The following is a 27,509-nucleotide window of genomic DNA, read 5'->3' as shown; positions in this document are numbered from 1 at the left end:
CTTCTTCAGCCTGACGGCTCCCCGAACCTCTGGTGTCCACCAGCGGGTACGGGGGTTTCCACCACGACTGGCACCGGCCACCTTACGACCACAGCTAGCAACAGCCGCCTCGACAATCGCAGAGTGGAACAAGGCCCACTCGGACTCAATGTCCCCCACTGCTCTCGGGACGCGGTCAAAGCTCTGCCAGAGGTGAGAGTTGAAGACCGTCTTGACAGGTTCTTCTACCATGAGTTCCCATCAGACCCTCACTATGCGTTTGGGTCTGCCAGGTCTACGCGGCATCTTCCCCTGCCATCTGATCCAACTCACCACCAGGTGGTGATCAGTTGACAGCTCCGCTCCTCTCTTCACTCGGGTGTCCAAAACATACGGCCGCAGGTCAGATGATACGACTACAAAGTCTATCATCGACCTGCAACCTAGGCTGCCCTGGTACCAAGTGTACCGATGGGCATCCTTATGTTCGAACATGGTGTTCGTTATGGCCAAACTGCGGCTTGCACAGAAGTCCAATAACGAAACACCACTCGAGTTCAGATCAGGCGGGCCGTTCCTCCCAATCACACCCCTCCAGGTCAAGCTGTCATTGCCCACGTGAGCATTGAAGTCCCCCAGCAGGACAATGGAGTCCCCTGATGGAGCACTATCTAGCACTCGTCCCAGGGACTCCAAAAAGGGTGGGTACTCTGAACTGATACTTGGCCCATAAGCACAAACAACAGTCAGGACCCGTTCCCCGACCCGAAGGCGCAGGGAAGCTACCCTCCCGTCCCCCAGGGTAAACCCCAACACACAGGCAGAGAGTCTTGGGTCTAACAAAAAGCCAACCCCAGCCCACTGCCTCTCACCCAGAGCGACTCCAGCAAAGGAGAGTGTCCAACCCCTCTCAAGGACTTGGGTTCCAGAGCCAATGCAATGTGTCGAGGTGAGTCCGACTATATCTAGCCGGTACCGCTCAACCTCTGCCACAAGCTCCTGCTCCTTTCCCGCCAGCGAGGTGATGTTCCATGTCCCAAAAACCAGTTTTCTTGTCCGGGGATCGGACCGCCAAGGCTCCCGCCTTGGTCTGCCACCCGATCCACATTGCACCGGACCCTTCATGTTCCTCCTGCGGGTGGTGGGTCCACAGTTAGATGAGCCTATGTATCCGTTTTTTTTATCACAATTGTCTATTTTTGCTCATTTTAAATATATTTTTAAACATTTTCTAAATGCTTTTTTATATTTAAACATTTTTTGTTTTTGTGAAGCGCCTCGTGATTTTTATCTTGAGAGGCGCTATAGAAATCATATTTTCTTCTTCTTAATGTTTTCTAAATTATTATCAAGTCTTGAAATAAGGTGAACAAAACCACCAGCATTTTCATTCATTTTTCTTAGAGAAATACCTTTTTTAGTTTGGATTTCTGTGATTTTAGGACACAATTTAAAGGTACGCGTAACATTTTTGCTTGCTTTTAGCACCCCTTAGTTATCTCCTTGCTGTGAGTTCGTCTTTTTAACACCTTAACCTAACAGCTGAAATGTCTTCTCAGCCTTCATTAGTTTCGAGAGGAGCAGTTCATCACTAAATCAAACCAGCTGCGTTCATGATTTAAAATATGCTGGAAACGTGTTGGAACCAGACTGCAGCTCCACTCCACAGCAGGGACCGGACCGGCAACTCTGAAGATATTCTGGCAGCAGAGGGCAGCGGGGTCTGAGGGACATTTCATTAACCCTGTAAACTTTCCAGGACTAATGAAAAGGTTTACAGTGTAAAGGGTCATTTTAGAACATACTGGCTCAAGAAAATGATTTAAAAATCTGAAAAAGTTGCATAGTATCCCTTTAAGTTGTGTGACAGTCACCAGTGTGCAAAAAAATTATACAAATCATCACCCCTCTACCACCGTGCTGCCAGATGTTCTGGTGTTTGTGCTGAAAGACTAATTTGTTTGGTCTTGTTTGTGTCTCAGATGGTTAGTTCAGATGCAACAATTGGTTCTGGAATATTTTAATGTCCAGAAAAGTTCCCATTTGACTCAATCACTGCAGAAGCCCAAATCCTAGGACTTTGTTTTAGTAAATGAATGACTTTGTGTGACGTGCCACACACTGTTTTCATGTTTTCTTAAGACAAATACCAAACTGAAGACGATTTGTCTTTATCATGTCCTGGACGCCATGACTGTTAGAAACAAAACTCGCCAAACACATAAATAACCAGTTCACACACCAATGTATTTTCAGTAATTTAATTTAAAAAGGTAAAAAATATACATGATCAAATATTTTAATACATTAACGTCTTCTGACAACGCACTTCATCTGTGGAACTTAAACAAACATAATTGATAAAGATCAGTTAACTTAGCGTTAGGTTGGTAATAAACCAGTCAAACTTTGTGTCAGCTGATTGGGTCAGATGTCAGGAGGGTGTGGACTGGTGACTTACGACCCAGCGAGAGAATCTGAGGAAAGCTGGTGTACTTCACTGGAGTTACCGGGGTTGATCTACAACGGCCTGGAAGAGTCAAAGCATGCATAATTTATGATTATAAATAATATTGGTTTATTAGCATTATTGTATTCTGAGTCCTTATTATTTTGGTAAGAATTTAGCTTCCCTTCTTTGTCTGATTCCTTTATAACTTATTTTAAAATAACATTTTAAATAGATTTAGATAACTGGAACAAGGTGAATGGTGCATTTTCAGAGAAAAATGGGAGACAGACACAAGAACATTGTTACATATAAATAAATTTTGATTCTCACCCTCTCTTTTGCTGATTAACCGCTCATTTGGCTCTGCTGTCGGGAAAAGTGGCTCACTGTTTAAGAAAGCACATACAGCACTTTACTTGGACTGCAGCAGCTTATGGAACGTTGTATGAGGAGGAAATAGAGAAGCAAATCATTCTAATCAGGTTTGGCTGATCTTCCTACCTGCCGCAGGTCTCTCTCCTCAATCGGGAGCAAAACTGAACTTGTTCAGTGCTGCTAGAGTGAAAGAAAACGTCACACTATGAGAACGGTTTGAACTTAACTAAGCAAATATGTATTTATTATTTTCATTGGGTATGATTAACAGAACGTTGCAACACTTTGTGGTTATTAAAACCAGTCATTTGGATTCACCCTCCTCCTCCTGCATTCCAGTGGCTTCTTGCTCAAGCAATAGCATCACATGGTTTTAGAATGCGACCTAAGCTGCTATACGTAAGACGCTAATCCCTGCAGTGAGTGAGAGAAGGGAACCAGACGTACGATGTGGTTCTGTGCTCTTTCTCTGGAGCGGACCTCCTCCTGTGGAAGCCGCAGTCAGACGCGTTCTCATCGGTGTGTGGGCTGTGGCTCTCTGAAATCGCTCCTCGCAGCTGCCTGACGATAGATCTGAGCTCGCAGGTGGAATGCTCCTGCTGCTTCTTTGAGCCAAAAGAAGAGAAAGAAAAGTCAAATGCAACGAGAAGATACAGAGACGTTTAAAAAAGAGATTTTCTCACTTTTGATCCGAGAAACCAAGAAATATGGGAACATCTTGTAAAATTGTGCTCTGTAATCATCAGCTACAGAATATTTGATCAGGTTTGAATCAATAAACACATCAGTGTCAGAAGAGTGGCACTATGAGATTAAACAATCCTACACAGCTGTGTTGAGATTACAATCTGAGTTTTCCCTCCTTGCTGGAGGAATGCAGTGTTGTGTTTTTGATTAAAGACTAAAGCAAATGAGCAGAGCTTGTGTCTGTGCAGCCAAATAAAAATGATTCACACATGAAGTCGACGGACCGAACCATGAGGGATGTGGGGAGGTTCTGACTGCACCTTAATCTGGGAGGAGGGTGGAGCCGTCTGTGAAGATGGAATGTGGGAGTCCAGATCAGCTGGAGCGGAGAAATTCTGACCTTGGATCTCCTATAGAAAACATAAAAGTGGTTTTTATTATAAATTATAAATACACAATACTCAAAAATAAGCATGTTAGTCTCCATAAAATGATCAACTATAATAAAGCAAACCAGGTCGTAGGAGTGTTTTACAAGAAAAATCATCAAGCAAACAAAAATCCATTTACAACTGTGTTAAAGTCAATTTTCCAGAAATAAATAGTATCTTAACATATATTTTGCTTTCCGTATAGCTGGACAGTCAAATCTAGGGACACAGAAACAGGTAAACTTCTGCAGAATCATAATCACTGTAGCTGTAAATGAAACTGGTTTCATGTTTGACCTTTTACAGGGTATCTGCAGGTGTAAGGGAGCCAAATTTAAGACTTTTTAAGACCTTTTTTAAGGCCACTTTGACCAAAATTAAGCTATTTTTAAAATTAAATTCAAGCTATAATTTCCAGCTATTGCCTGGAAGCGGTGCTAACCATGTCGCAAATGTGGGATTAGCCATCCAGTTACCATTAAAACTGCACTTCCCCATGGCGCAAGCTCCCACTAGCTTAACCAGCTAATGTGCTCATCTAAAAATAGCCCCCTTTCACAACCAACTGAACGTGTACGGTTCCGCTTACGCCAACACCGTACACAAAAAATGCTGAACACTAACTAGAAATTCACGAAAATTTTATAGAAATTAAAGATTCTTGTTTATTGGGTCTTTGGTAATTTAAGACCTCTGGAAACTGGATTTAAGGATTATTTGTCCTTTTTAAGGATTTTCAAGGCCTTAAATTTGGAAAAGCAAATTTAAGACTTTTTAAGGACCCGCGGATACCCTGTTTTAGATAACTCGGAAAACTGGAGAGGAGATAAATCTGAATGGCTTCAAGTCGGACGGCCTTTGATTTTAAAAATAAAAACACATTTAGTGGAGAACTCTACCTTCAAGTCCAGAGCGTGTTGGAGTTTCAAACGGAAATATTCCTGCTCGCTCACTTGGAGGAAATCCTGACAGTTTGTAAAGCTTTCTGACATCTTTAGAAGTAAATAACAAAAACAGTTATTGACACTGACTGCTTTTGTTCAGAGGAGGTGGTGTTTGTTGCATTTATTGGCCAGGACGTGTTTGATTGTGTAAATATTCCACCTTGTGAAGGATTGCTTCCAGCTCATCGATCCTCTCCTTTAACTGTTGATCTTTGGAGCGAAGAGCCTTCAGTTCAGCAGCGAGTTGCCTCTTCTCCTCTCTGATGAATGTGACTTCCTGGAGATGACGGTGGCTCTCCAGTTTTTGATGGCGTTTTTCCTGGAATGGAAGGAAACAAAACAAACAAGTAATGCTTTCCTAGCTTTCTGATGGATATTTCTGATTAATTAAACCACATTATGTACCATAAATGATGCAACAGACACAAATAAACGATTTAACCTGCTGCAGTTTCTCCACCTCCCCCTCCAGATGCTGGATTTTGCCCTGCAGAGAGTCGACCTGCTCTCTTCTGGCAGTGATCTCCTTCTGCATGTCCAAAGCAACCTGAAGACCTGAGAAGAGAACGTTTGGGATCATGACTTGTCAAAAGAAATCTCTATTAGCTCTCAAAGTGAAAAGACGTAGACAAGAATTTAAAACAATAAATTAAAGTTAACTGAACTTCCTGTTTACATTTGTAAGCGGTCGACTGGTATCTGTTCTCAGAGTTTTCTTCATTAAAGAGGAATTAAGGTAGCTTTAATTTTGAAACTCAAATGTGGATCAAACCGTTTCTCTCCACGCCTTGGAGGGTCCTCAGGGTGCGTCTGATCTTATCGAGCTCATCATGGGCGCCGCTCAGCTGACTCTGGAGCTTCAGCACCACACCCTGATGTTCATCATCTTTACAGCTGTGGAGCCGCTGCAGCTCTTCGTGCTCCTCTGAAATGGTGCCCACACAAACACGGGTCACATCCCAAGAAAAACCCTTTGTTCATAGAGAAAACACAAGCAGCAACAGAAGGGCTTGGTTGACAAAATAAACACACCAAAGACAGTTCTTAGCTTTTTTTAACACAGCTGGACAAAAAGATAATTCCATCTGACAAAATAAATAAATACATTCTTGAGAGCTGGACTCATTCTAGGAAAAGCGGCGTGAACTTTACTTCTTGGTAAATGGACGGCTTGACCGCTGAAGTCTCCTGGTCAGAGATATCGGAGCATTGCCACGTCTTACTTCCACTTATTTAGAAAGATGTGACATGACGTCAAACGCACACGGATGCCTCGAGGCGGCATGAGCTCATCGTTTGTGGTAATTAAACTCTAGATTTGTGGTTCAAAGCTTTTTTTGTGTGACACAAACATGAGAAAATCCTCTTTTTGATGACACACGTTGATCTTACTGGTTAAACTGGTTAACTGCACACGCTGCAGCTCCAGTTGCGTGGTGACTTGCTCCTTCTTCAGAGTCTCCTCTCCGACACACTGACTCAGCTCAGTAACAGAGGCCTGCAGCTGTCCCCTGTGACGCTCCACAGAAGCCAGGTTGGACTTCTGCTGGACCAACTCCGCCTGATCAGTCAAATTGAATCATAAAGCCAGTCAGACAGAGATGTGAACGGAAAGTCATGAAGGAAGGTGAGGGTGACTGACTCGGAGCTGCTGAATCTCCAGCTTGTGTTGGTTGAGCTGGCTGATGAGGAGGCTGTTCTCCTGCTGAAGGCTGTCAATCGTGTGTCTGTGTTGTTGTGTCATCTGGGTGCTGCTTCCCATCCGCTCTCTGTCGTTCAGCTTCAGCTGCAGGTTTACTTGCTCAGTCTGCAAAGTCCGACACCGAGTCTGAGCATCTTCCAAACTCACAAGATGCTGAGAAGAAAAAGAACATGAATTCAATGTCATCATCACTGCCAACAAACATACGACTTGCAAAAAATGAAATTGTTGGGAGAAAAAAATTAAGAGGATATCCGCACTTTTCCTGGTTTCTTACCTGCTGGGTTTGATGCTGCCTGAAGCAAAGTTCCTCCTCTTTTTCCTGCAGGAGTTTCTGGAATTTCTTCACCTCCTGGGCTTTCTGCTCCAGCAGGAATTGTGGGCAGGTTTTCTCCTCCCCAGCTTTGAATAGCTGCTCCCTGGCCACCTCCAGCTGTCCTCTCAGGATCTCGGCGTCCTCACGGAGATCAAGTTGCTGCCGCTCACAGCAGGCCTTGGAAAAAAGAGGAGAGAAATATGGTTTAGCTACAGTTAAAATGCCCCTTTGGGTATTCTACAGTTGAATGTTTGAGCCAACCTCTAACATAAGACCTGGTATTTGACTGATTATTAAACTAAACCACGACACCTGTAGACGATCTGAATGTATTTCTCTAAGTTTGAGATGAGAATTAAAGCCTAAAAACTAATGAGAGCATGGGTTAGGGTTAAGTATGCAGAGCTAAAATATAAAAAACCTTCTTGTAAGCTATAAAGTGTTCAAGTGCATATTTAGAAAAGCACGACTTCAACCATCTTGAGTTATTGTCCCAGAGCAGAGATTGTTTAAATTTGGCTGCACAGCTTTGCTCTGATGCGCGCGGCTATTTCACAAACAAACAAGGAAAGTCTGAGTCAGACAGAAAAGCAATAAGACCCAAAGAGCCAAATCAATGCCAGAGAAGACACTGATTGAATCAGAAAAGATGCTCGATCACATGCATCAGAAAGGCAGGGATGGAGGTGAGTTGCTAAACAGCGTACAGAACAGGCAGCAGAGGAAGTATGAGATGTGTGAAGTAAATAAGTAGAGGAGAAACAGCTGATCAGAGGCCTGGCGCCAAGATCAGCTGAAGTACCAGGATGTGGTCCACATTTGGATTTGTTTAAAGATTTTGCAGGTTTTTTTGTTGTTATTGCTTAAACGTAATCAACCTTGTTTGTGAAATTATAATAAACAAATATCAGTACAGTAAGAATTCACACTTTTAGCATCTCAGAAAGTTTAGATTTGTACTGACGCGCCCACTGAAGACATCCATAGCCACTGAAGCATCTACTGAAAACTAGAAGCAGATGTTGAGGATGGTGGCCCAGGAGAAACACGGGATTGTGGGTAAACATTCCTCACTAAAGCACCTTATGTTGACCGAGTTGGGACTGAAGGTCTTTTGCCTGCTGAAGAGATCGTTCTCTTTCCCTCCAAGAGCTAAAGAGGTGAGTCTCAGTTTCAAGGATCTTCTTTTCCAGATAACAAACCTGCAACATCCAATAAGAATCCCAAATCAAATACAGAAGGAGTCCTTCTGGCATTAGAAGTGTTTACTTGACTAACAACTCCAGCACAGTTGTTTCAAGTTTCAGAAACATGCTAACTGTTAGGCTAGCTTTAATTTACTGACATTTAAATGAAGTAAAGACAAGACAGGTGTCAATAAGAAGGTAGAAACCAGTGCAGGTTTACCTTATCTTTGTAGCTGGACAGGGTTGACTGGAGTTCACTGATCTGACACTGGTGCAGTGATGTCTGCCTTTCTGTCACTTTTCTAAACATACAATTTTAGGAGATAATTACAGCATAAAATGTTCACACACAGTAGCCCAACATGAAGGTTTTCTTCCACCAGTAGAACAAGCTGCTCTGTAAACCTTCTGGTGAATGAAACACAAACACATGAAACATGTGGGAGTAATTCGTGATAGCCTCTTACTTCAGCAGATCTAACTTTGCACACAAGCTGACTCCGCTGTCTTTAGATGAACTCAGTTTGTTGGTCAACATCGCCACCTCCTGGTCAAGAATTGTAATCAGGTCCTCCGTCCTGGGAATGACGAGAAGAAAATGTTAGAAAATCACTTCATTGTCCCTCAGTGGGGAAATTTTTGGTGTGACGACAGCAAGCAGCATAGTGAAAACAACAACAGGTATTGACGGAGTAAAAAAAAAAAGAGTAAGGTTACAGAGTTAACAAAATGTGCAAAATGTTATTTGAAGCATAACATTTTTTCAGATTCCTCCATATTTGCTGCATTTGTTCTGTGAAATCAAGTAATATTCAATATTTAGTGAGAGGACAACATTTTTTGCAATTGCTGGTAAGAAATTAGCCAAACAAGCTATGGAGGTTGTTTCCACGGTGATGAAAGCGGTTGTTTAAAGAGCAAATCAACATTTTTTGCTGATAAACTATATAAATGAGTGTCTAATCGTGCTGTAGACACGTGTAGTCAATAATTTGGCACTTAAGTGCATCTTAGTTAAAATAAAAAATGTCTGCCGAAAACAGTTAGCGTTGTTCACGTAAAAACTCTACACTGCATTTGAATTAAAATCTGCCATCGCTATTGGCTTAGAGGTACCTTATGACATCAGCTGGCACCATATGATGTCACAATGTCGTTGTGAGCCTGTGTGTGTTTGTTATTGCCAGGCAACAGTATTTGTTGCATTTTTCAAACAGGAAGTGGGAGTGGAATAAGATTCTGGCAGGAGGTGACAATGTTAGCTGCTGTCTTTTTGTTCCTTGTAGCCTCAAAAGTGATGCATTTCAGAGTGAAATGAGTAACATCGCTCTAATAACCAACAGTTTGTCATAATTTAGCTACAAAAATACAAGGCAGCTTTGAACTATTGTTCTAACAAAATAAATGAAACTGATTCAGGGTCAGAAATGTTGAGCATTCATCGGTATTAAGAGACATTTTAGCCTACAGATATGGCGGATAATCAGCAATGCAAACCGTCCCAAAGAAATCAGCAGTGCCATTACCTCTACACAGAGAAAAAACCCATATCAGTTCATCTCAATCATTAAAACATATTTATTCACTCCATTATATTCTTCACTTCCATTTATCCTTGACTAGTTTTAAAGAAATGAAAAACAACACGTTTACATTTAATAAAGGCACTAAATAGTTTTTTTCTTTCAACAAATTTTCTCTTCTCACTGAAAACCGTTTCTTCTGTAGTTTCTGTGTTCCCACTACCTCTTGGCTACTCTCAGCAGGAGTTCTGATGGCTCAACTTCCACACTGCATTGCTCAGTTTGGTAAGCCTCCTTTATAGACCACTCCAGTAATTCCTATGAAGTTCCACTCAGACCTTTGATTTTCTGCACCTCTTTGAACGTGCACATCTTCTCCATCTGATCAACACATTTATTTGAATCCTTCAGTGTAAAAGTGAGAAAACCTGTGGGTCAAAACATCATCTGTTTTTACCTCAGGTCAGACACGACATCTTTCTCCAACTGGAGATCATGCAGCTCAGCCTGGAGGTTCATGATGGCTCTTTGGGGGCTAAACGTGTCTTTCCCAGGTTGATCACTTATCTTTGAAAAAGGTGAAAAATATGTAGAGAAAACACCTCTTCATCATTCACTCAGTCACTCTCAAGATAAAACCCTAAATAAAATAAGTGACTAGAACATAACAGTAAAAACCTTGTTGAGCTGTAAATCAGACAGCTGTTGAAGATGATTATTTATTGCATTTCCTAGTTCTTCTTTTTCATAGGAGCTTCTGTCTTTCTCGACCACCTTCTGTTTTAAAGTATCCAGGCTGCAGACCAGAGGCTGAGTCATCCTCGGTTGGTGGGCTGAAACAGTGGGGGGATCTTCAGATGAGTCATCTGCCAAAAGAGCATATGATGTTTTAGAACACAACCTGTACTTGTTAATATTGAAAGTGGTGAGAAATGTTTTGTTAGGAAGGCTGAGGCTTTGCATATCTTACAAACTGTGATAACCACAATCTATACTCCTGTTTTCAGAATGTAGAAGCTAAACATGGGCTGCATGGTGGCACAGTGGTCAGCACTGTTGCCCCGCAGCAAGAAGGTTGCAGGTTCGAAACTCAGCTGCGGCCTTTCGGCGTGGAGTTGCGTGTTCTCCACATGCATGCGTGGGTTTCCTCCGGGTACTCCGGTTTCCCCCACAGATCACAACATGCCCTATAGGTTCAAAATTGTAAGTCGCTTTGGATAAAAGCGTCTGCCAAATAAATAAACATAAACAGTATTCACAGTCCCTGTGTTGTGCTTTAGGTGTTGGGACAGTGGAAAAAAACAAACAGTTCTGAGTCTGTTGAATGATAAATAGAATGTCATCAACATTACACCTACGACTGAGACAGCATTGTCCAGGAAAACTGTAAGTGCAGCCAAGTGTCTTCAGAGTCTCTCTGGTTGCATCTTCAACCTCCTCTTGCAGTTTTTGGGTTTCTTCTGTTCGTCTTTCAAGTTCCTCACTGCCAAGAAATAAAAAGTTATACATGTAGACCATCAGTCTGTTATTGCTGCCTATTTCTTTTTTTTATTTATTATGAAAAGTGGAAAACAACAAATATGCAAATTTAGATGCTGGGCTTAAATACAACTTAAATAGAAATACAATTATTTTAAACATTGTCCACCAATGTCTTACAAAAATGAATGCACAGTGACTCTACAAATCAATCCTTTATCTACATAATTTCTAGATGTTGAAATGTTCCCTCGGCTGTGCAGTGGTTAGAGCTGTTGCCTTGCAGCGAGAAAGTCCTGGGTTCACTTCCCGGCCTGGGATCTTTCTGCATGGAGTTTGCATGTTCTCCCTGTGCATGCGTGGGTTCTCTCCGGGTACCCCGGCTTCCTCCCACCGTCCAAAAACATGTCTGTTAGGTTGATTGGTCTGTCTAAATTGTCCTTAGGCGTGAGTGTGTGTGCGCATGGTTGTTTGTCCTGTGTGTCTCTGTGTTGCATCAAATACAGCTTACTTAGCCTATTTCTCTTGTCTACTAATCATCAAATTTATTGTTTACATCTTCAAAGTGGGGATACTATAACACTACTAAAAATATTCCAGATAAATATGATATAACTGGCTTATGATCGATGCCTCTTTACCGCAGCTCATCCAGCGTCAGACTGCTCAGTCTCAGGGAGGTGTTGCGAGTTCCTAAAAGGTATAAAATAATCAAATCATCAATTCAAACACTTGGCCAGCTATATATATCAAAAACTGGCTAGCTTACTAGCTTCTGCTTGTTGATCTCTTGCTGCAGCTTTATAACTTGAAACATCTTCATCAGTAGCAAATCCAGAACGCGGAGGCGCAGAAAGATGGAATTTCGATGACATCACCACACAATCAAACCCCAAAAGACGAAAAATGAATTGAGAAAAGCTAATAAGTTTAAAAAAAAAGAGGCTCATCACTATGGAAACAGCACCAGAAGCTACATCTTTTGCGGCTAGCTTCGAGCTAGCGTTCATTTCATGATTTTCAAAGATGGCTGTTAGTAAGAACAGCTAAATATAATTGTCAAGCTAGGTAGAACAACATAGTTAAAATAAAATTGCATGATACAAGAAGAAATTTCGTGTGGTTAAAACATAAATACGTAGTTAGCGCCATCGATTATTTGAAAATTGCGTCATCATCCTGTTACATTTACGTAATCACCCTGCGTTTTCATTGTTGCATGCTGGTCAATGAAGTTTATTATTCGGTTTGTGATTTGCTACGGTCTCTTGCCGTTTGTGATTGCGCATCTTTATTTCTTTCAACATGATTGACTCGTAATTGTCAACAAAGTAGAGAAATGAAAACGTGAACTGGATGATTCGGTCGCTGCGCTGTTATTCTGCAGGTCGGCCGCTTCTGGACGAGGTAGGACGAACGTTTATTCATACTGTAGCAAGCTAGCTAAAGTAGCCAACACCCATTTCATCTTCTACTTTTTATTATTTATCTTTCTACTTGTTTATAAACACGTTTTAAGTGTATTTGTTTATAATACAATAACAAACAAGGATTATTATTTTAGGCGGTGAGGGAACTTGCAGTTCGGAATCTGACGCCAAGTATCTGTGGTTTAGCTGAAAACTTTGTTCCTTTTTTTTAGATTGTTTGGGAATCCGAATTGTGCGGATCCTGCTCATATTTAAATGTTGAACTGTTGACATGTGCTTTTGCTCAGGATGAGGGATCTTCTAGGCGTTGACAGCTCGCTCTTAAACGAGCTAAAGTCGTGCTGTGCAGAAGAAAACAACTTTCTTCCCAGGGAGACTGGCCTGAAGCTGATGGAGTCCACATCCCCAGAGGTGACCTACATTTATATGTTTGATCCTTCAGTGCAGGCATACAAGTTTAGTACAAAGATTGTTGGTCCACGGATGTCCAACAAATAGATAATTGTTGTTTTTATGTATAAAGATTCACAGCCAAGTGACTGCAAAATGCAGGGACGGCAAGGTGCAAGAGCTGTGGAGCTTGACCAGCTTCTTTGGCTACAGCACTCAAACTTTTGTTCAAGCTGTCAACTTGCTTGATAGATTTCTCACCAATATGAAGGTAAGAATTCCTAGTGTCAGAATGCAATGCTTATTTTTAAACCTCAGGATAAAAGTCTGTACAAATAAAATCTCATCTCTATTTACCAAAAGGTAGCCTGGCAAGCCAGACTACATAAAGCAAGAATTTGGTCTAGTTCACTAGGCTAACCAAAAGGCACTTTACCAGTCAAAGCTTATTAAACAAGCTGCTGATTATTATGTGCAGAATGTTAGAGAACTAAATAATAATAATAATAATAATAATACTTCATGGACGCACAGAGATGCATGTTGACTGTATGAACCAGAATGACCTTCAGGACTTCTAACATGAGTGTTGGTTGTTCCAAAGTGCAAGAGAGGCAGGTCTTACTTATTATTCTCAAATAATCTGTTTGTTTAAAAGTTGTTTGAAATGTTAAAATCTTAAAAAGTTCAAATTCAATTAATTTAGTTACAAAAATGCAATAAACTTGTGCTTTTTTAGTCAGTTGGACCTGTTTATTATTCTATTTCATAACGACATATTGGCTGTACAGTAACAGCTCAGCTTTGATAGCTCAGCAGTAAGAATTGTTATAATCATAAGTTGTCAGATCAGTTGTTTCTCTGTTGTTTATTACAGGTCCAGCCAAAACACGTTCCCTGTATCGGAGTAAGCTGTCTTCACATAGCTGCCAAAATGGTTGAGAAAGAGAGCAACATCTCACCCTCTCATGAGCTCATTCGCATCAGCCAAAGCAAATTCACCGTGTCCGACCTCGACCGCATGGAGAAAATTATTTCAGAGAAACTCTGCGTGGAGCCCAAAGCAGTGACGGCCTTGACCTTTCTGCACCTGTACTACTCAGCCTTCACCTCCCTTTCTGCTGGAAGGTACGCATTTGCTTCCTCTCACTCCCTGCTCTTACTGTGACTGCTCCAGTGAGATCTGTTCTGTTAGGATTCCCTTCCCTTCAAATGTTATAATTTTATGACTTCATTTTTTCTGATTTTAGTCTATTTCTGTTTTGAGATCATTATGATTTTTTGACTTTGTTTTATTTTGTTTTGATCTATGTCAGGGGTGCCCAATCCTGGTCCTGGAGGGCCGGTATCCAACTGGTTTTAGGTTTAACCCTTCTTCAACACACCTGAATTCAATCAGCAGGTGATTAACAGGCTTCTGCAGAGCCTGATGAGCTGCTGCACAGGTGATTCAACCACTGAATCAAGTGTGTTGGAGCAGAGAAACCACTAAAACCTGCTGGATACCGGCCCTCTAGGACCAGGATTGGGCACCCCTGATCTATGTGAAGCACTTTGTGATTCTATGTCTGCGTTAAGCGCTATATCAATAAAATGTACGTACTTACTACTACTTACTTCTATGTTTTAAGGGAGGAGATCCCAAGCATTGGGAGACTGGAAGCCCAGCTAAAAGCCTGCTTATGCCAGCTTGTTTTCTCTAAAGCAAAAGTAAGATTGTTGTTCTCAGGCGGTAATTTGTCACAATAGCATCATTAGCGTAGTTTTTGTTCTAACCGATCTGCTCTTCTTTGCAGCCATCGGTGTTGGCTTTGTCCCTCATTGCTCACGAGTTTGAAACCCTCCCGTCGGCCATGTTGTTGAAGATTGTTCCTCATTTTCAAAGGCAGCTAAAGGTACGTTTTGTCTTGGGAAATATTTATTTATTTTTATTTAAACCAGATGAGTCGATAGAGAACTCATTCTCATTTACAACGACGATCTGGCCAAGAAGCAGCAGCAACAGACACATAATTAGCTTTACTCCAAAGGATAACAGATAAGATTAAAACAAACAAGATCGAAAGAAGATAAAATGGTTAGACATGTTCTACTGACTAGGTTACTTGTTAGAGTATAACTACTCTTTATTTTTAGACTAGAGTTACATTAAAGTGGAAGTTTACTGAGAAACGTTCGTTTTGAAATACGATTGGTCACTTTAATAAGTTTCACTTGCACGAACGTGAAAATAGTCTTCGACCTGGTTCTTACTTTAGCCGCTGAAAGAAAATTGACGGAGAAACGCCTGGATCCGATAAAGCCACACAGATCTATGTTACACTGTAAAATTAGCATTCAGGAGCTCACCCGCTTTGGCTTATGTCAAGGAGGGAGCGGAAGCTAATCATTAGCATTAGCAACTGCACACCATGCTGGAACACATTCAGACTTGTTACTTGTGAAGGCAACACATCAACGTTACCTAAAGCCTGAGTCATGCTTCTCCGTCAGCTCCAACAGGGAGAGACACGCACACATGGACACGCACACACTCCGTCTCCTGGGGAGTGTTGCAAAGCAATTCCCCGCCAGGACAGCAAAGGGCGTAGCGTAGCGGTATCCTGTCATGTATCCGGTCCAAGATGGTGTGTTTATTTTGTGGTTTTTTTATATAAGAGACTTTTTAACACAGACAAATTTGTCTCTCATCCTCCTCCACCTCGTCATCCGCTCGCCACCTCTAAACCCACGTTTCCTGTCATTTCCGTCCACAAATAAAACGCTTGCTGCGCATCTTTTCACTCCTCCAGTCACGGGGGAATTAAACTTTCATATTTTTAGAGTTTTTTCGCGAGGTATTCTTCAAGCTTCTCCGTGTCTGCCGCTAGTTATCCTCGGCTCTCTTTATGGTTTTGAGGGCGCTATGGCGGCGCTGTAGACGACAGCGGTGCCCTGACCAATCACAAGTTTGCTTTCTCCGTCTCAACGAATGGACGTTTAGAAAAGAGAGCTTGACTCCATCTGTCCTTGCGGGGCTCCCCAGCAGACCCGCAAGGACAGATAATGGCGTTGCGTGTCTCCGCACTGACGCAGACGCAGAAGCAGAAGCATGAATCAGGCTTAAGAAAGAAGAATGAATGGGGGCAGTGGAAGAGTTGCGATGCTGTTAGTCAATCAGAGGCGAGATGATTGCATATCATGAATATTAATGAGTAATACTCAAAATCCTGATGTTTTCCACCACCCCCAAATGCTCCAACTAGCTTCTAGTCCCTGAAACCGCAGTGCCAGAGCTTATTACCACAGAACAAAACCCACAAGGGATTCATTCATACTGGAGACCACAGCAGATTGATTAAAGTAATGAGTGTATGCCCACTTTACAATCATGCAATGTGCCATAATGGTGCCACTGCCTAACTACAAGTAAGAGCGGTCAGCGTGGTGTTCATGGGAGCAGGCTCCAAGATGTTTGCCTTTTTTACTCCTCACAGATCTGTGACAGCGAGCTGCTCCAGTGGAAGGACCTCGTGACCAAGCGCATGACTGAATACCGCTCCAGTGAATGTAACAAACCAGACAACAAGAAGCTTGTTTGGATCCTGTCCAGGAGAACAGCACAGAGTCTTCAGACCCATCACTTTAGTGTCCCTGGCCTGCCAACTATTCCTGAGATGAGCTGGAATGAGAGTGAGAGGTTAGTAGACGTTTATAGTTAAGCCCACATTGATTCCTAATAACCTCCTTGTCTTTTCAGTGAGGACTCCTGTGAGGAAATGAGCTACGGAGAAGAAAGTTTATGCGGTTCTCTAGGAAGTGACGGCGAAGGAGCTTTCTTCCCCTCCACGTTTCTCAACTGTGTAGAGTGATGACCGTGTATTAAATATGATGTGTATTTTCCTCTGAATCAAGTTAGATTTCAGGGGAGACCTGTTTGATTTATGTTTGTATTGTTTATGGGACGTAAGTATGCAAAGGGACTGATATTAAGTGCCTGTGTTTTTTCAGTTTGTTGCCTGCCTCGGTAATAAAAATAGACAACTCTTAAAAATGCAGTGAAGAAAATGCAATACTTTGGGCAGTTTGATGATGAAATATAACGTAAGCCTCGTGAGGAGATTGAAACATTATAGTGGTAACAGTGAAGCACAAGGAGGAACTCAAGAATGTTAGTAAAGTGTTGAATACCAGCTAATAAACTCAAACATTCTGAATATTTAACATTTTTTTATACTTTACACGTTGATGCATATAACAGTGTATGTTTGTACGAATCCAATATTTCTTTAGTCATATTTAATATTTGAGGGAAAAGATCCCAATCTGTAAATGCATGGAAACATGAAATACTGTTTGTGGTGTTTGTTTACCATAATAAGCTTACTGTGAAATGAGAAAAATACTTCAACATGTAAATAACATGTAAAAGGAAAAAATAGTTTTGTGATGTCATAATCACTGTTGTATCAAGATTTTATCTGCAACATGTAGAAATAACAGGCAATTAAAAATACTTTTAAAAAACATATTTAGTCTGATGCTGATTTTTAGTTCAAATAGGACAAGTGGTTTTCTGAAATTCTGAAAGATCTTCAGTTTTTTTTCTTGCAAATTTTCTTCACACATTTATTTAACTAACTTATTTTCACGAATTTACCATTTAGACCACACCTGGTTCATGCTGTCATGTTTTTTTAAAGAGCCTACCACTCCACGCCACTCCCTCTTCCTGTTTGAAAAATGCAACAAATGCTGTTGCCTGGCAGACAGAGAGGGCGGAGCCGCTTACAAACACACACACACAGGTTCGCAACAGCAATGTGACATCATATGGTACCAGCAAACATCAGAGTGTACCTCTTGGCCAGAGGTGTGACCAAGTCACTGCTTTGCAAGTCAAGTCTTTCCTGTCAAGTCAAAGACGTCCAAGTCGAGTGCAACGTCAATGATGTGGAAGTCCAAGTCCTTAACTTTGAATTATCAAGTCATCTGTCTAACTTCAATTTACATTTCATTTTGACAATGATAATAAATTCCAGAAATAAAGCTTCTTAAAGCTTCATTTATTTGCTCAAACAAGCAGAAAATGCAACTGAAACGGATTATAAACAAAGTGCTGCTGCATTTAGTAGTAAATCAAACCCAGAACGAAGAATGATTCATGATTTTTGTCCATGTCGAGCCACTTTTGTGCTAAAATATCAAATGTGCTCAAGTCATCAAGTCAACAGATGCAAGTCGATTCAAGTTGCAAGTCATTGGCGTTCAAGTCAGTCAAGTCGTAAGTCTTTAAAGATTTTATCAAGTCAAGTCAGAAGTCATTAAAATGATGACTCGAGTCCAAGTCATGTGACTCGAGTCCACACCTCTGCTCTTGGCCAGTAGCGATTGCAGATTTAAATTCAAATGCAGTGTAGAATTTTTACCTAAAGAGGGCTCAGAGTATAAATAACAACAGACAGCTACAGCTTATGAGCTAGACTCTCCCATATTCCAGTTAGAACTGACAAAGCTCCTCAGAGGAGAAGTGAAACGTTTTAAAGAAACCAAAGAAGTCCAGTTGCCTTCATCTGAACTCTTTGGAGTAATAGTCAATAATAAAAAATACATAATAAAGTCATAAAACGTATATAATTATGCTCACATTCACTTTTACCATCTCTTTGTGGGAGGCAGAAAATTTATCACGGTTAACCCTCTTATGGCCATAAATATAACTGGTATTTTTTATGGCTTTAAAATTGTAAAAAAAAAAAGTGTAAAACGTTTGTAACTCTGCTCCTTTTTCCAGAACAACCTCAGCTTTCAGTGTCTGGTTTGTATTTGTGTTTATGTTTATTAAAGTCTGTAAAACTGCAGCTTAAATGAAAAAAAAACTGATTTGAATTTTCTTCACATTTATTACTAAACAGGAACTTCCAAATGACTCGAGCAAACTATGTCAAAAGAACAATTTAAACTCAGAACTGTGTTGCAAACCCTGACCTCATGTTAACCAGTTTAATGACTGCAGCCTGTCTGTGACCACAGGTCTACGCTCTGGTCCAGAGAACGGGATACAGTAAAATAAATACTAGGCATCATAAAATAACACTCATGGACTACTTCACAGCTGTGGCTTCATTTCTACCAGCATTATGAAGATCAATAAGCAGACAAAAGGTTAAATGTAAACATTTCATTACAAAAAGCCAACTAATAAAATTCTGCTCTGATAAAATTATATTTTCAGCTAAATAAATATTTATTGTACGTATAAATAATGCTGGAATGAAGCTGAATCATTTAGTAAACAGTTGTGTGTTCAAATAAAAACCAGTGTGGCTTTAATCTGTCCCTCCTCATGTCACCATCTACAGAAACAGCCTTCTGGGACACCTGAACAACCAGGTGGGTTTTATTTGTGACGTTTCCATAACTTTATAAAAGCACTGATGAAGGTGATCAGATCATCTCCTCCCTTTGGTTCTCGCTCTCCCGTCGCGGTTCGCTCCGTTTCTTTCTGTGACGCTGCAAAGTTGGTTTCCCTCTAATAGCAATTTTTGGAGTAACGTACTTTTAGAAACTGTCTGAATTATTTTTTATTTGATTAGTAATTCAGAAGTGGTGTGTGTGTGGGGGGGGGGGGGGGGGGGGGGGGTCCCAAGCCTGCTGTTTGGGCAGCACTAGCCCACCCTGGACCCCCTTTAGAACTGTTTTGCTTGTCACCTTTGATTAAAGACAGGTCTTTTTCCTGCTTTTACCCTTTCATTATTTGTTTGGGGCAACAATAGTTGTACAATACTGGTAATGATAATGTCAGATTATAATATAAGTTGATAACATTTAACTTTTTATTCAAACACCTCCATATTTGTTATTTAGTTGTTTTTTTCTCAGTTAAGTTCAGTGCTTCAATGAGATGACTCAGACGACGCTGTATTTCTTGTCCTCCACATGTCTTTTTCTGATTTTATTAAGACACACACATCTCAAATGGTTTTCATGGATGGACACAGAGAAGGACCAAAAAGCAAACATAAACTGATAAATCTACTAAAAAGCTAAATGATCAATTAAAACGATTACAAAGAAAATAGGCCCAGTGGCAGCAAAAATAAACGTTTGTGAGGGTTTTCGACACCAAATATTAAAGGAATTTCGTTTTCTGGTCTCGTGCTTCCTGTGGGGACGCCACCATCACCCATCTGAGTCCCTCTCAGTTTATTTCTGGATAAGATTGCCTTTGTGCTGCAGAGGAGCCTGCACCAGAGAGGGGGTGGAGGAGATGCTGCTCCTGCTGCTGTCCATAGCTGCCAGGATGTTGACACATTTTTCTGCCCAGTCTCATGATTAAAGCCCGGAGGGTTCAGTCGCCAGCAGCGAAGAGAGAAGCAGCGGAGGAATGAGTGCGATCCGATCCCAGACGTCTTCACTATCCAGCCGACAACCACCGGCCGTCCGCGTCGCAAGTGAGTCAGCGAGCGCCAGTGTGTCGGGAAAAGCCCCCAACATGACGACCTAAAGCCGACGCCTCGCAGCACACCGGGGATGAAAACGCTCCCAACATGGTCCGCATCGCCAAGGCCCTGGGATTGATCATCCTGAGCGTCGCTGTGCTCATCCTGTCGCTCATCAGCTACGTGTCTCTGAGAAAAGACAGCCTCTTCAGCTCCAGTAAATATTACACCGGAGGCCCGAGGATCATGTTCCACGCAGGCTTTCGGTGAGCTTTGTGGTTCTGCAGATTTAAAAGATGCAGCTAAGCGCTGGTGTGGATGTAAACAAAGGAGTTTGGCCTTTATGGACCTCTCCATCCTCACCTTACACCTGATTAAACCAGGTAGAGGGAGGTGGAGTGTACAGTCGGTAAAGACGGCTCTCCCTTGCCCTGACTCCAACATGCCTCCATCTAAATAGGATAGATTATCCAGAGTTATCTCTGTAGTTATGCTGCTATAGGCTTAGACTGCTGGAGGACACACTGACCACTTTCCACACTCTACTGCTTTCTTCTACTATCTGCTCTTTAACTGTATTATTTCCTGCTATTTCAGCTGTTAACTTTATTTTCTCTCTAAGTGTTTTTCTCCCCAGAAGAAGCTACAACGATGTTCTGCTGAGCTGTGGTGGCCTCATGGAGGGGGCCATCATCTAGCACACTGCTGCTAACCACTAATACATTCTCTCTCTCCTGATAATAACTTTTTGCTTTCCTTGACGTTGGATGTGCTACTACTAGTTTACCCGTTTAATTATAGATCCACTAGGATAAATACAATAAAGTTTATCTCTCACCAAATAGAATATTTACTAAGAAATCACAATATAACTATAGACACACTACTTGTCCGTGTGTGTGTGTGTGTGTGTGTGTGTGTGTGTGTGTGTGTGTGTGTGTGTGTGTGTGTGTGTGTGTGTGTGTGTGTGTGTGTGTCTGCTCTGTCTTCTCCATCCCCAGTGAGTCGTGGAGGATGGCTGCTTATACTGAGCCAGGATTCTCTGGAGGTTTCTTCCTGTTAAAAGGGAGTTTTCCTCTCCACTGTCGCTGCATGCTTGCTTAGTATGAGGATTGCTGTATAGTCACTGACACTAGTCAGTGACTCGATGCAATTTGCTGGGTTCCTCATATAGGAAACATTATTTCTGATTGGCTTAATGAACTGACCTGAATTGGAATGTTTATTATGTGAAGTGCCTTGAGACGACTCTTGTCGTGATTTGGCGCTTTATAAATAAACTTGAATTGAATTGAACTGCCCAAGGTGCTGAAATGTGAAGCAACACTTTAACAGGTTGTATTGGTATTGGTGGTTTGGTATCCATCTAATTAATTCATGTTTAATTTAAATCAAGTTCCACAGTTGCTGCCTGCAACATTAAATCTATAATAGAAGTAATTTTTTATTAAAAACATTAATTTGATCAAAAAACCTCAAAATGCAACAGTTACTTTAAAATTTCCACTCAAGGAGCAACAATTTATTTATTTGAAGGTGTAAAATTTGAAATATTTAATATATTTTTGTTTTTTTGCCGCTTTATCCATTATTACATTATAGGGATATTTTGTGTTATTAACCCACTTTTACTATTCGACCCAAAAAATCTCATTATTTCTCACTGAAGTGTTGCAAGTTTGAATGAATTAAATTGTCAATGATGAAAGGTTGAAAGTTAATATATTTTGCACTAGAAGAATTCCCATATTTATGAATTGAAAAGCTGAAGTAAACTGCCTACTTTGGCATTATCTTCTCAACAACAATCTTTTTCAAAACAGACACAATTTTTGAATAATCTCAAAGATAAACAGGGCGTGTCGTTCAAAAGGAAGCTGAGGCACTCGCTCTGGTCCTGTCAGTCTGCAAGCTGAGACAAAGATGTCTGTTAAATTAAGAACTTACCTTTAATTATATTATCAGAATGATTTTGAATAGCATTCTAAATTTAAACTGAATTTATTAAAGTGAGGATAAAATAATTTCACCTGCAGTTTTCATCAGAACTTGCAGGAGTATTTTTAAACCAGCTGAAGGATTTAGATGATTTTCTTGGACTTTCTAATAATAGAGTGTTACTTTAGTCCAGCCTAGATGAGACTCACATGAACCAGTTTTTCAGCTTCATTCTGGGACAGAATGTTCCTCATTTTTAGAAAACTGCAAGCAAAAATACTGTTTCCAGACACTTGGAGTCAGTCTGAAATGTTCCCATTTAGTACTTATTTCATCAATCAATTTAATAAAAAACCAACAAAATAGGAAACTCAAAAAGTAAATTAGATTATTTTAATGAAAACCACTGGGTTCTCACTCTGATTTATGTAAAGAGCTCATTTTATAAAGTGTGGTTGTGTGTAATCATTATGAGCAGTTAGTATCTTACCTGCAGTAGACACCAGTCATGGGGGTTTCTGTTTAAAACCACAAAACAAATCCATCGTTAAGGTTTCATCTGTTTCATAACAATGATTCAGCTTTCTGTTGCGTTGTTTACATTTTCGTCTTCAGGTCCCAGTTTGCCATGAACTTCCTGGACCCGTCTTTCATCCCTTTAACAAATGCTCTGAATGAGGAGCTTCAAGGAAAACCATACAAATGGAAGTTCAACAGGACAGCATTTTCCCACCAAAGGTAATCGTTTACCATTTAGTTTTAAAAAAACATGGAAACATAAATAACCAGATAAACATTATATTAAAGAAACTATAAATTATAACAAATTTGATTTCATTCCATAGATTCTGAAATGTTTTCTTTTTTTTTGTTATTTTCAGGAAAGATATCTTCAGCTTCATCGACATTCCCAACAACTTCTCCCTCACTAAGAGCAGTGTGCGCGTGGGCCAGCTGATGCACTTTGACTACTCCAGCCAAAAGTATGTCTTCTCCATCAGTAACAACTTCAAGTCCCTGCTCCCAGACACTTCTCCCATCCTCAACAAGCACTACAGCATGTGTGCTGTGGTTGGGAACAGCGGCATCCTCACAGGAAGCCACTGCGGCCCAGAAATCGACCAAGCCGACTTTGTGTTTCGTTGCAACTTTGCTCCAACGGAGATTTACTCCAAAGATGTAGGAAAGAAGACCAACATGACCACTTTCAACCCCAGCATCCTGGAGCGATACTACAACAACCTGCTGACCATTCAAGACAGGAACAACTTCTTCCTGAACTTGAAGAAGCTGGAGGGAGCCATCCTGTGGATTCCTGCCTTCTTCCTTCACACGTCTGCCACAGTAACTCGAACCCTGGTGGACTTCTTTGTGGAGCACAAAGGTCAGCTGAAGGTCGAGCTGGCCTGGCCAGGAAACATCATGCATGATGTCAACAAGTAAGACACAACGGATGAGGTGGATGGTTACTATCACGTTCCAGCACATTTAGACTCATATTTACAACTCCATATATAATATATAAATATCCAAAATGCAAGAAACAGATACGAGTACATTCTCTACAGAACGCTGCATTTTTGTCAGCAACATATCAAATGACCTTATTTGTTGGTGTCAAATAAATGCTGCTGATAAATATAATATAGTGCAAGTTGGAAAATTATTTTGTTTGTATAATAAATACAATTGACCACTTATTTTGAATGTTGCAGAGAAAAAAAAAGATTGAAACTTCAATTTTAAAACCCTAAAAGCCTTTAAAGCTTGATATGTGTAATAATAATAATAATAATAATAATAATAATAATAATAATAATGTTTTTCAATTGTGGCTAATACCAATTTACCAACTACATAATAAACAATTATTTCTATTATGTAATCATATAACAAAACTGGAAAGAAGAAATAAAATTTACCCTTTACTTCCTCCACTAGAGGGCAGTAAACCTGAACAAGGCTGAAAATGGCAGGTTTTTGAAAAAGGTACTAACCCTGGAGCGCCATGTGGATGACTTAAAGATACAATGAAATAAAAGGTTTTGATTAAAAATAATTTAAAACAGCAGACCAGAAGCAGTGACTTTAGCTTTGTTAATCTTATATAAAATTATATGTTCGGTTGCATGTGAAGCCTTTTATTTGGATCTTTTGTAACTTGAGATGTTCCAGATTCAGGTGTTTCAGTGACTAATGAACTTACTTGTTGAATTTAATTTTATATAAGCAGCATTATTAACAGTAGTGATATTAGCTAAGAACAATAATGGTAATAAACATAAAAGCATGCAGTGCTAGCATAATGCTGCTCTCAGGTTGGGAGTTTAGAAACAGTACATCAGAAAAAAATCCCATTACATGTAACAAAGTATCACCTAAATAGTTGTTTGATAGATAATTTCATGATCCATGAGGAACGATAGCTGAAAAAAGAATATATTTAGGTCTTTGTGTAATCTGATTTCTATTGAGTGGCTACAATACTGACATCATATTAAACAATAATGAAATCATGCAGTGAACAGCTCTACTAGTTAGCTTTCTCTAAAGAAATTCATGCTTGATTGTAAATGTGGTGTAGATTAGTAAAAATCCAAATGAACTGACTGGCAACATGTTTCTTATCAGGTGTAAGTGGCTGGAAAATAACATTTTTGCATTACTTATGCACTTGGATTAATTCCTGATTTTCCGACTTTCCTCACAGATATTGGAAGACTAAAAACCTCTCTCCCAAACGTCTGAGCACCGGGATCCTCATGTACACGCTGGCCTCCGCCATGTGTGACGAAATCCACCTTTACGGCTTCTGGCCCTTTGGCTGGGACCCCAACACAGGCAAGGAGTTGCCCTATCACTACTACGACAAGAAAGGGACCAAGTTCACCACCAAGTGGCAGGAGACTCATCAACTGCCCAGTGAATTCAAGCTGCTGTACAAGCTGCACAGGGAAGGTGTGACCAAACTCAGCCTAACACACTGCTCAGAGACATATTAGCCGACTGTGGAAACCACCAGTCGTGAAAATCGGCTCACTGGTGACTATAGTTGTGTTACACATAAGCATGGCAAACGTTAAAGCAATTGGTTTTCATTCTGCAGACACGCCACTTGTTTTCCTTATCCAGAATCTGCTCAGTAGCTCTGTATTACTGCTTCCATTACAGTTCTTGGTTGCTGGAAATCAAAAATGTATTTCAGCTGGAAATTCAAATCTTCCATTTCTGATTGGCTGTTGCCTTTACAACAGGTTATTTACACTGAAATCACTGCCTAATCTCAGGGAAGGAGTTGGATCAGTGTTTTTGTTTTCTTTGTAATCAGATTTGATGTCTAAGCGTGGAGCAGATCCTCATTCTAGGCCTTTCTCCACAAGAGGTATCAGACTCTTCAAGATGGCGTTTGATTACAAGACTAGTCAGTATCTACATGGTGGTCCTTTGGTTGTTGTAGTTTGACTATCAGCTTCAGACGTTGTTGAGATTCTTCAGGTTTTTTAAATAATGTTCAACATTCCAACAATAAGCCATAAAATTATGAACAGACAATATCTGTTGTGTTCAAAGTAAACAACAGCAGAATGTGGTGTCGGCCTACATCAGTTTCTGGAAATGAACCAATTATTTTGACTAAACTGCAGCTCCTCGTAGGCCCTATATTGGTAGCATTAGCTGAAGTACACTGGGTTAAAATATACAAATAAATATTAATTTTACATTAAAATAAGTAAGAAACTCTCATTTAAACTTTAGTTTCCAAACTAGAAACATGAAATATTAGTAATTAACCCTTAGAGTCACAAATCAGAACTTTATTTTATTTCTCTGTGAATGTCCGACATTAATGCTAGTTTGTTTTATGTTAAATCTTGTATAAAATAATTCATAAACACTCAACTTGTACGCAACTCACAGCCAAATTATGTTTTACCTTTTACTTGAATGCACATGAAGCTAACATTAATCAGTTGTTCCTTTAGCTAGCTGACAGTTGCTCTTGTAGTTGATGTCTAATAATATTTATGACAGTGCTTTTTATTTGCTAGTCTTAAATCTTCACCAGGGTTTAGGTCTCAAACCGCCGTAACTAAAGCAGGGAAGTGATGACTGATGCAAAGATGCTGCTGCACGGCTAAAAAATAAAACAGAAAGGGAAAAGGAAAGAAAATCTTGATCTTGAGGCTCATCACAAACGAAAATGATATTTACGTTTGGCATTTTGACAGGAGAAAAGCAGTTTAGGGCTGAATGAACTCATGTGACTTATTGCATCTTGTAAAAAGAGCAGGATCCATTTAACATTGCATGAGGCACTAACCGATATTTGACCCTATTTCATACAGCTTTTAGGGTAAAGTTGAGTTTTTACTAGTGTTTTTATTGTGATCTCTCTGGTGAAAATCTTTGTACAGGAGTTGGTAAATAGCTAAAACCACTCTACCGCTATAACTGACAGTGACCAAAACATCTAGATATCAATTAAAACCAAAATAAACTTTATTTTTGAGAAATAAAGTTTATCCTGAACTCTGAAACAGTCTCTGGATCCAAGCTTGTTTAGACAACCCAAACAGTAAAAGCTGACCTCATGACTGTCCCATGACTCAGCAAAATGTGCTCTTTGTTGTAAATTCTGACTTTGACTGAGGTTTAATACACAGATCAGTGCAATCATTCACACTTAGATGTGGTGAGCTTTTTGTTCTTTTAGAATTCTTATAATTAGCTTTTGCTTGTCATCCGTTCTCCTGTTCTTTAGGTCTATTCTCGTTAGGTTTTTAATCAAAAATGTGTTTAAAAAGCACGTTTCTGGTGAAGAGTTTGTAACCAGAATGTTAATCATTCTAAATTAATGGATGTGTGAGAATAATTTCTGTGGTCCTTTCATTTTTGAAAGGTACCAGAAATTTTCTGGCATCATCAGAAAGGAAATGTTTTGTTTTTTTATGTTGAAATAAATGTTAAAGGTGCAATATGTAAAAATACGGTGAGAATTTTACATATGAGAAAATCCCAAAAGAGTCTAATGTTTCAGGCATTTTTGAAGGAAGGTTAAACTGAAACATGTTTCAAATCCAGCTGCAGTGGGGATTGTCGGTGTATCTCCTTTCAAAACAAAGAAATGAGTGATGTAACTACTCATTGACTGTGGGGTTGTCTTGTCTCCTGCGAGCTAGCACTGCTGCGCCGACAATCGTAATTTTACGACAGCCGGCAAAAAGCTCCAGAGTTGTTTAAAGTGGTTGCAGTAA

The 27,509-nt window shown here is 40.3% G+C and overlaps 4 protein-coding genes across 12 annotated transcripts in view; 3 read left to right on the top strand and 1 right to left on the bottom strand.

Moving 5' to 3' along the window:
• The window catches only part of LOC129153230 (histone-lysine N-methyltransferase set-1-like), a 44,423-nt gene extending 38,891 nt beyond the window's left edge, over nucleotides 1-5,532 (top strand). For all 5 annotated transcript variants that reach the window (XM_070546253.1, XM_070546252.1, XM_070546251.1 and 2 more), the window contains 2 exons: nucleotides 5,038-5,215; nucleotides 5,341-5,532. The gene's annotated coding sequence lies outside the window, so the exon portion shown is untranslated. The remainder of the gene's footprint in view (nucleotides 1-5,037; nucleotides 5,216-5,340) is intronic.
• LOC107373808 (coiled-coil domain-containing protein 158) lies at nucleotides 2,227-12,085 on the bottom strand. 5 transcript variants are annotated; one of them, XM_054731696.2, is made up of 20 exons: nucleotides 11,845-12,085; nucleotides 11,717-11,768; nucleotides 10,955-11,079; nucleotides 10,275-10,462; nucleotides 10,054-10,163; nucleotides 8,541-8,651; nucleotides 8,294-8,375; nucleotides 7,969-8,088; nucleotides 6,848-7,063; nucleotides 6,511-6,723; nucleotides 6,261-6,429; nucleotides 5,641-5,793; nucleotides 5,311-5,423; nucleotides 5,029-5,187; nucleotides 4,824-4,916; nucleotides 3,814-3,903; nucleotides 3,254-3,411; nucleotides 2,933-2,986; nucleotides 2,762-2,817; nucleotides 2,227-2,509 (listed from the first exon to the last, which is right to left on the bottom strand). In XM_054731696.2, the coding sequence occupies exons 1-20, from the start codon at nucleotides 12,083-12,085 to the stop codon at nucleotides 2,394-2,396; spliced, it is 2,619 nt and encodes an 872-aa protein (XP_054587671.2). In that variant the 3' UTR covers nucleotides 2,227-2,393. The 5 variants fall into 5 exon arrangements, with proteins under 5 accessions (XP_054587671.2, XP_054587672.2, XP_054587668.2 ...); XM_054731697.2 differs by having other exon boundaries at nucleotides 2,933-2,983; XM_054731693.2 differs by having other exon boundaries at nucleotides 2,391-2,817.
• Nucleotides 12,086-12,342: 257 nt separating this feature from the next.
• On the top strand, nucleotides 12,343-17,405 carry LOC107373809 (cyclin-G2). Its single transcript, XM_015941956.3, has 8 exons — nucleotides 12,343-12,482; nucleotides 12,793-12,916; nucleotides 13,029-13,166; nucleotides 13,773-14,023; nucleotides 14,527-14,605; nucleotides 14,692-14,790; nucleotides 16,372-16,574; nucleotides 16,635-17,405. Exons 2-8 carry the CDS (start codon nucleotides 12,794-12,796, stop codon nucleotides 16,744-16,746), a joined length of 1,005 nt encoding a protein of 334 aa, XP_015797442.1. The 5' UTR covers nucleotides 12,343-12,482; nucleotide 12,793; the 3' UTR covers nucleotides 16,747-17,405.
• Nucleotides 17,406-20,210: 2,805 nt separating this feature from the next.
• Nucleotides 20,211-25,449, top strand: LOC107373807 (alpha-N-acetylneuraminate alpha-2,8-sialyltransferase ST8SIA3). Its single transcript, XM_015941954.3, has 4 exons — nucleotides 20,211-20,582; nucleotides 22,870-22,992; nucleotides 23,136-23,693; nucleotides 24,965-25,449. The coding sequence occupies exons 1-4, from the start codon at nucleotides 20,425-20,427 to the stop codon at nucleotides 25,254-25,256; spliced, it is 1,131 nt and encodes a 376-aa protein (XP_015797440.1). The 5' UTR covers nucleotides 20,211-20,424; the 3' UTR covers nucleotides 25,257-25,449.
• Nucleotides 25,450-27,509: the final 2,060 nt, after the last annotated feature.

Source organism: Nothobranchius furzeri, chromosome 17 (genome assembly GCF_043380555.1).
Source record: "Nothobranchius furzeri strain GRZ-AD chromosome 17, NfurGRZ-RIMD1, whole genome shotgun sequence".
Classification (NCBI taxonomy): Eukaryota; Metazoa; Chordata; class Actinopteri; order Cyprinodontiformes; family Nothobranchiidae; genus Nothobranchius; species Nothobranchius furzeri.
Note: the sequence above shows the minus strand (reverse complement) of the source record. Positions and strands in the feature narration are given on the sequence as shown.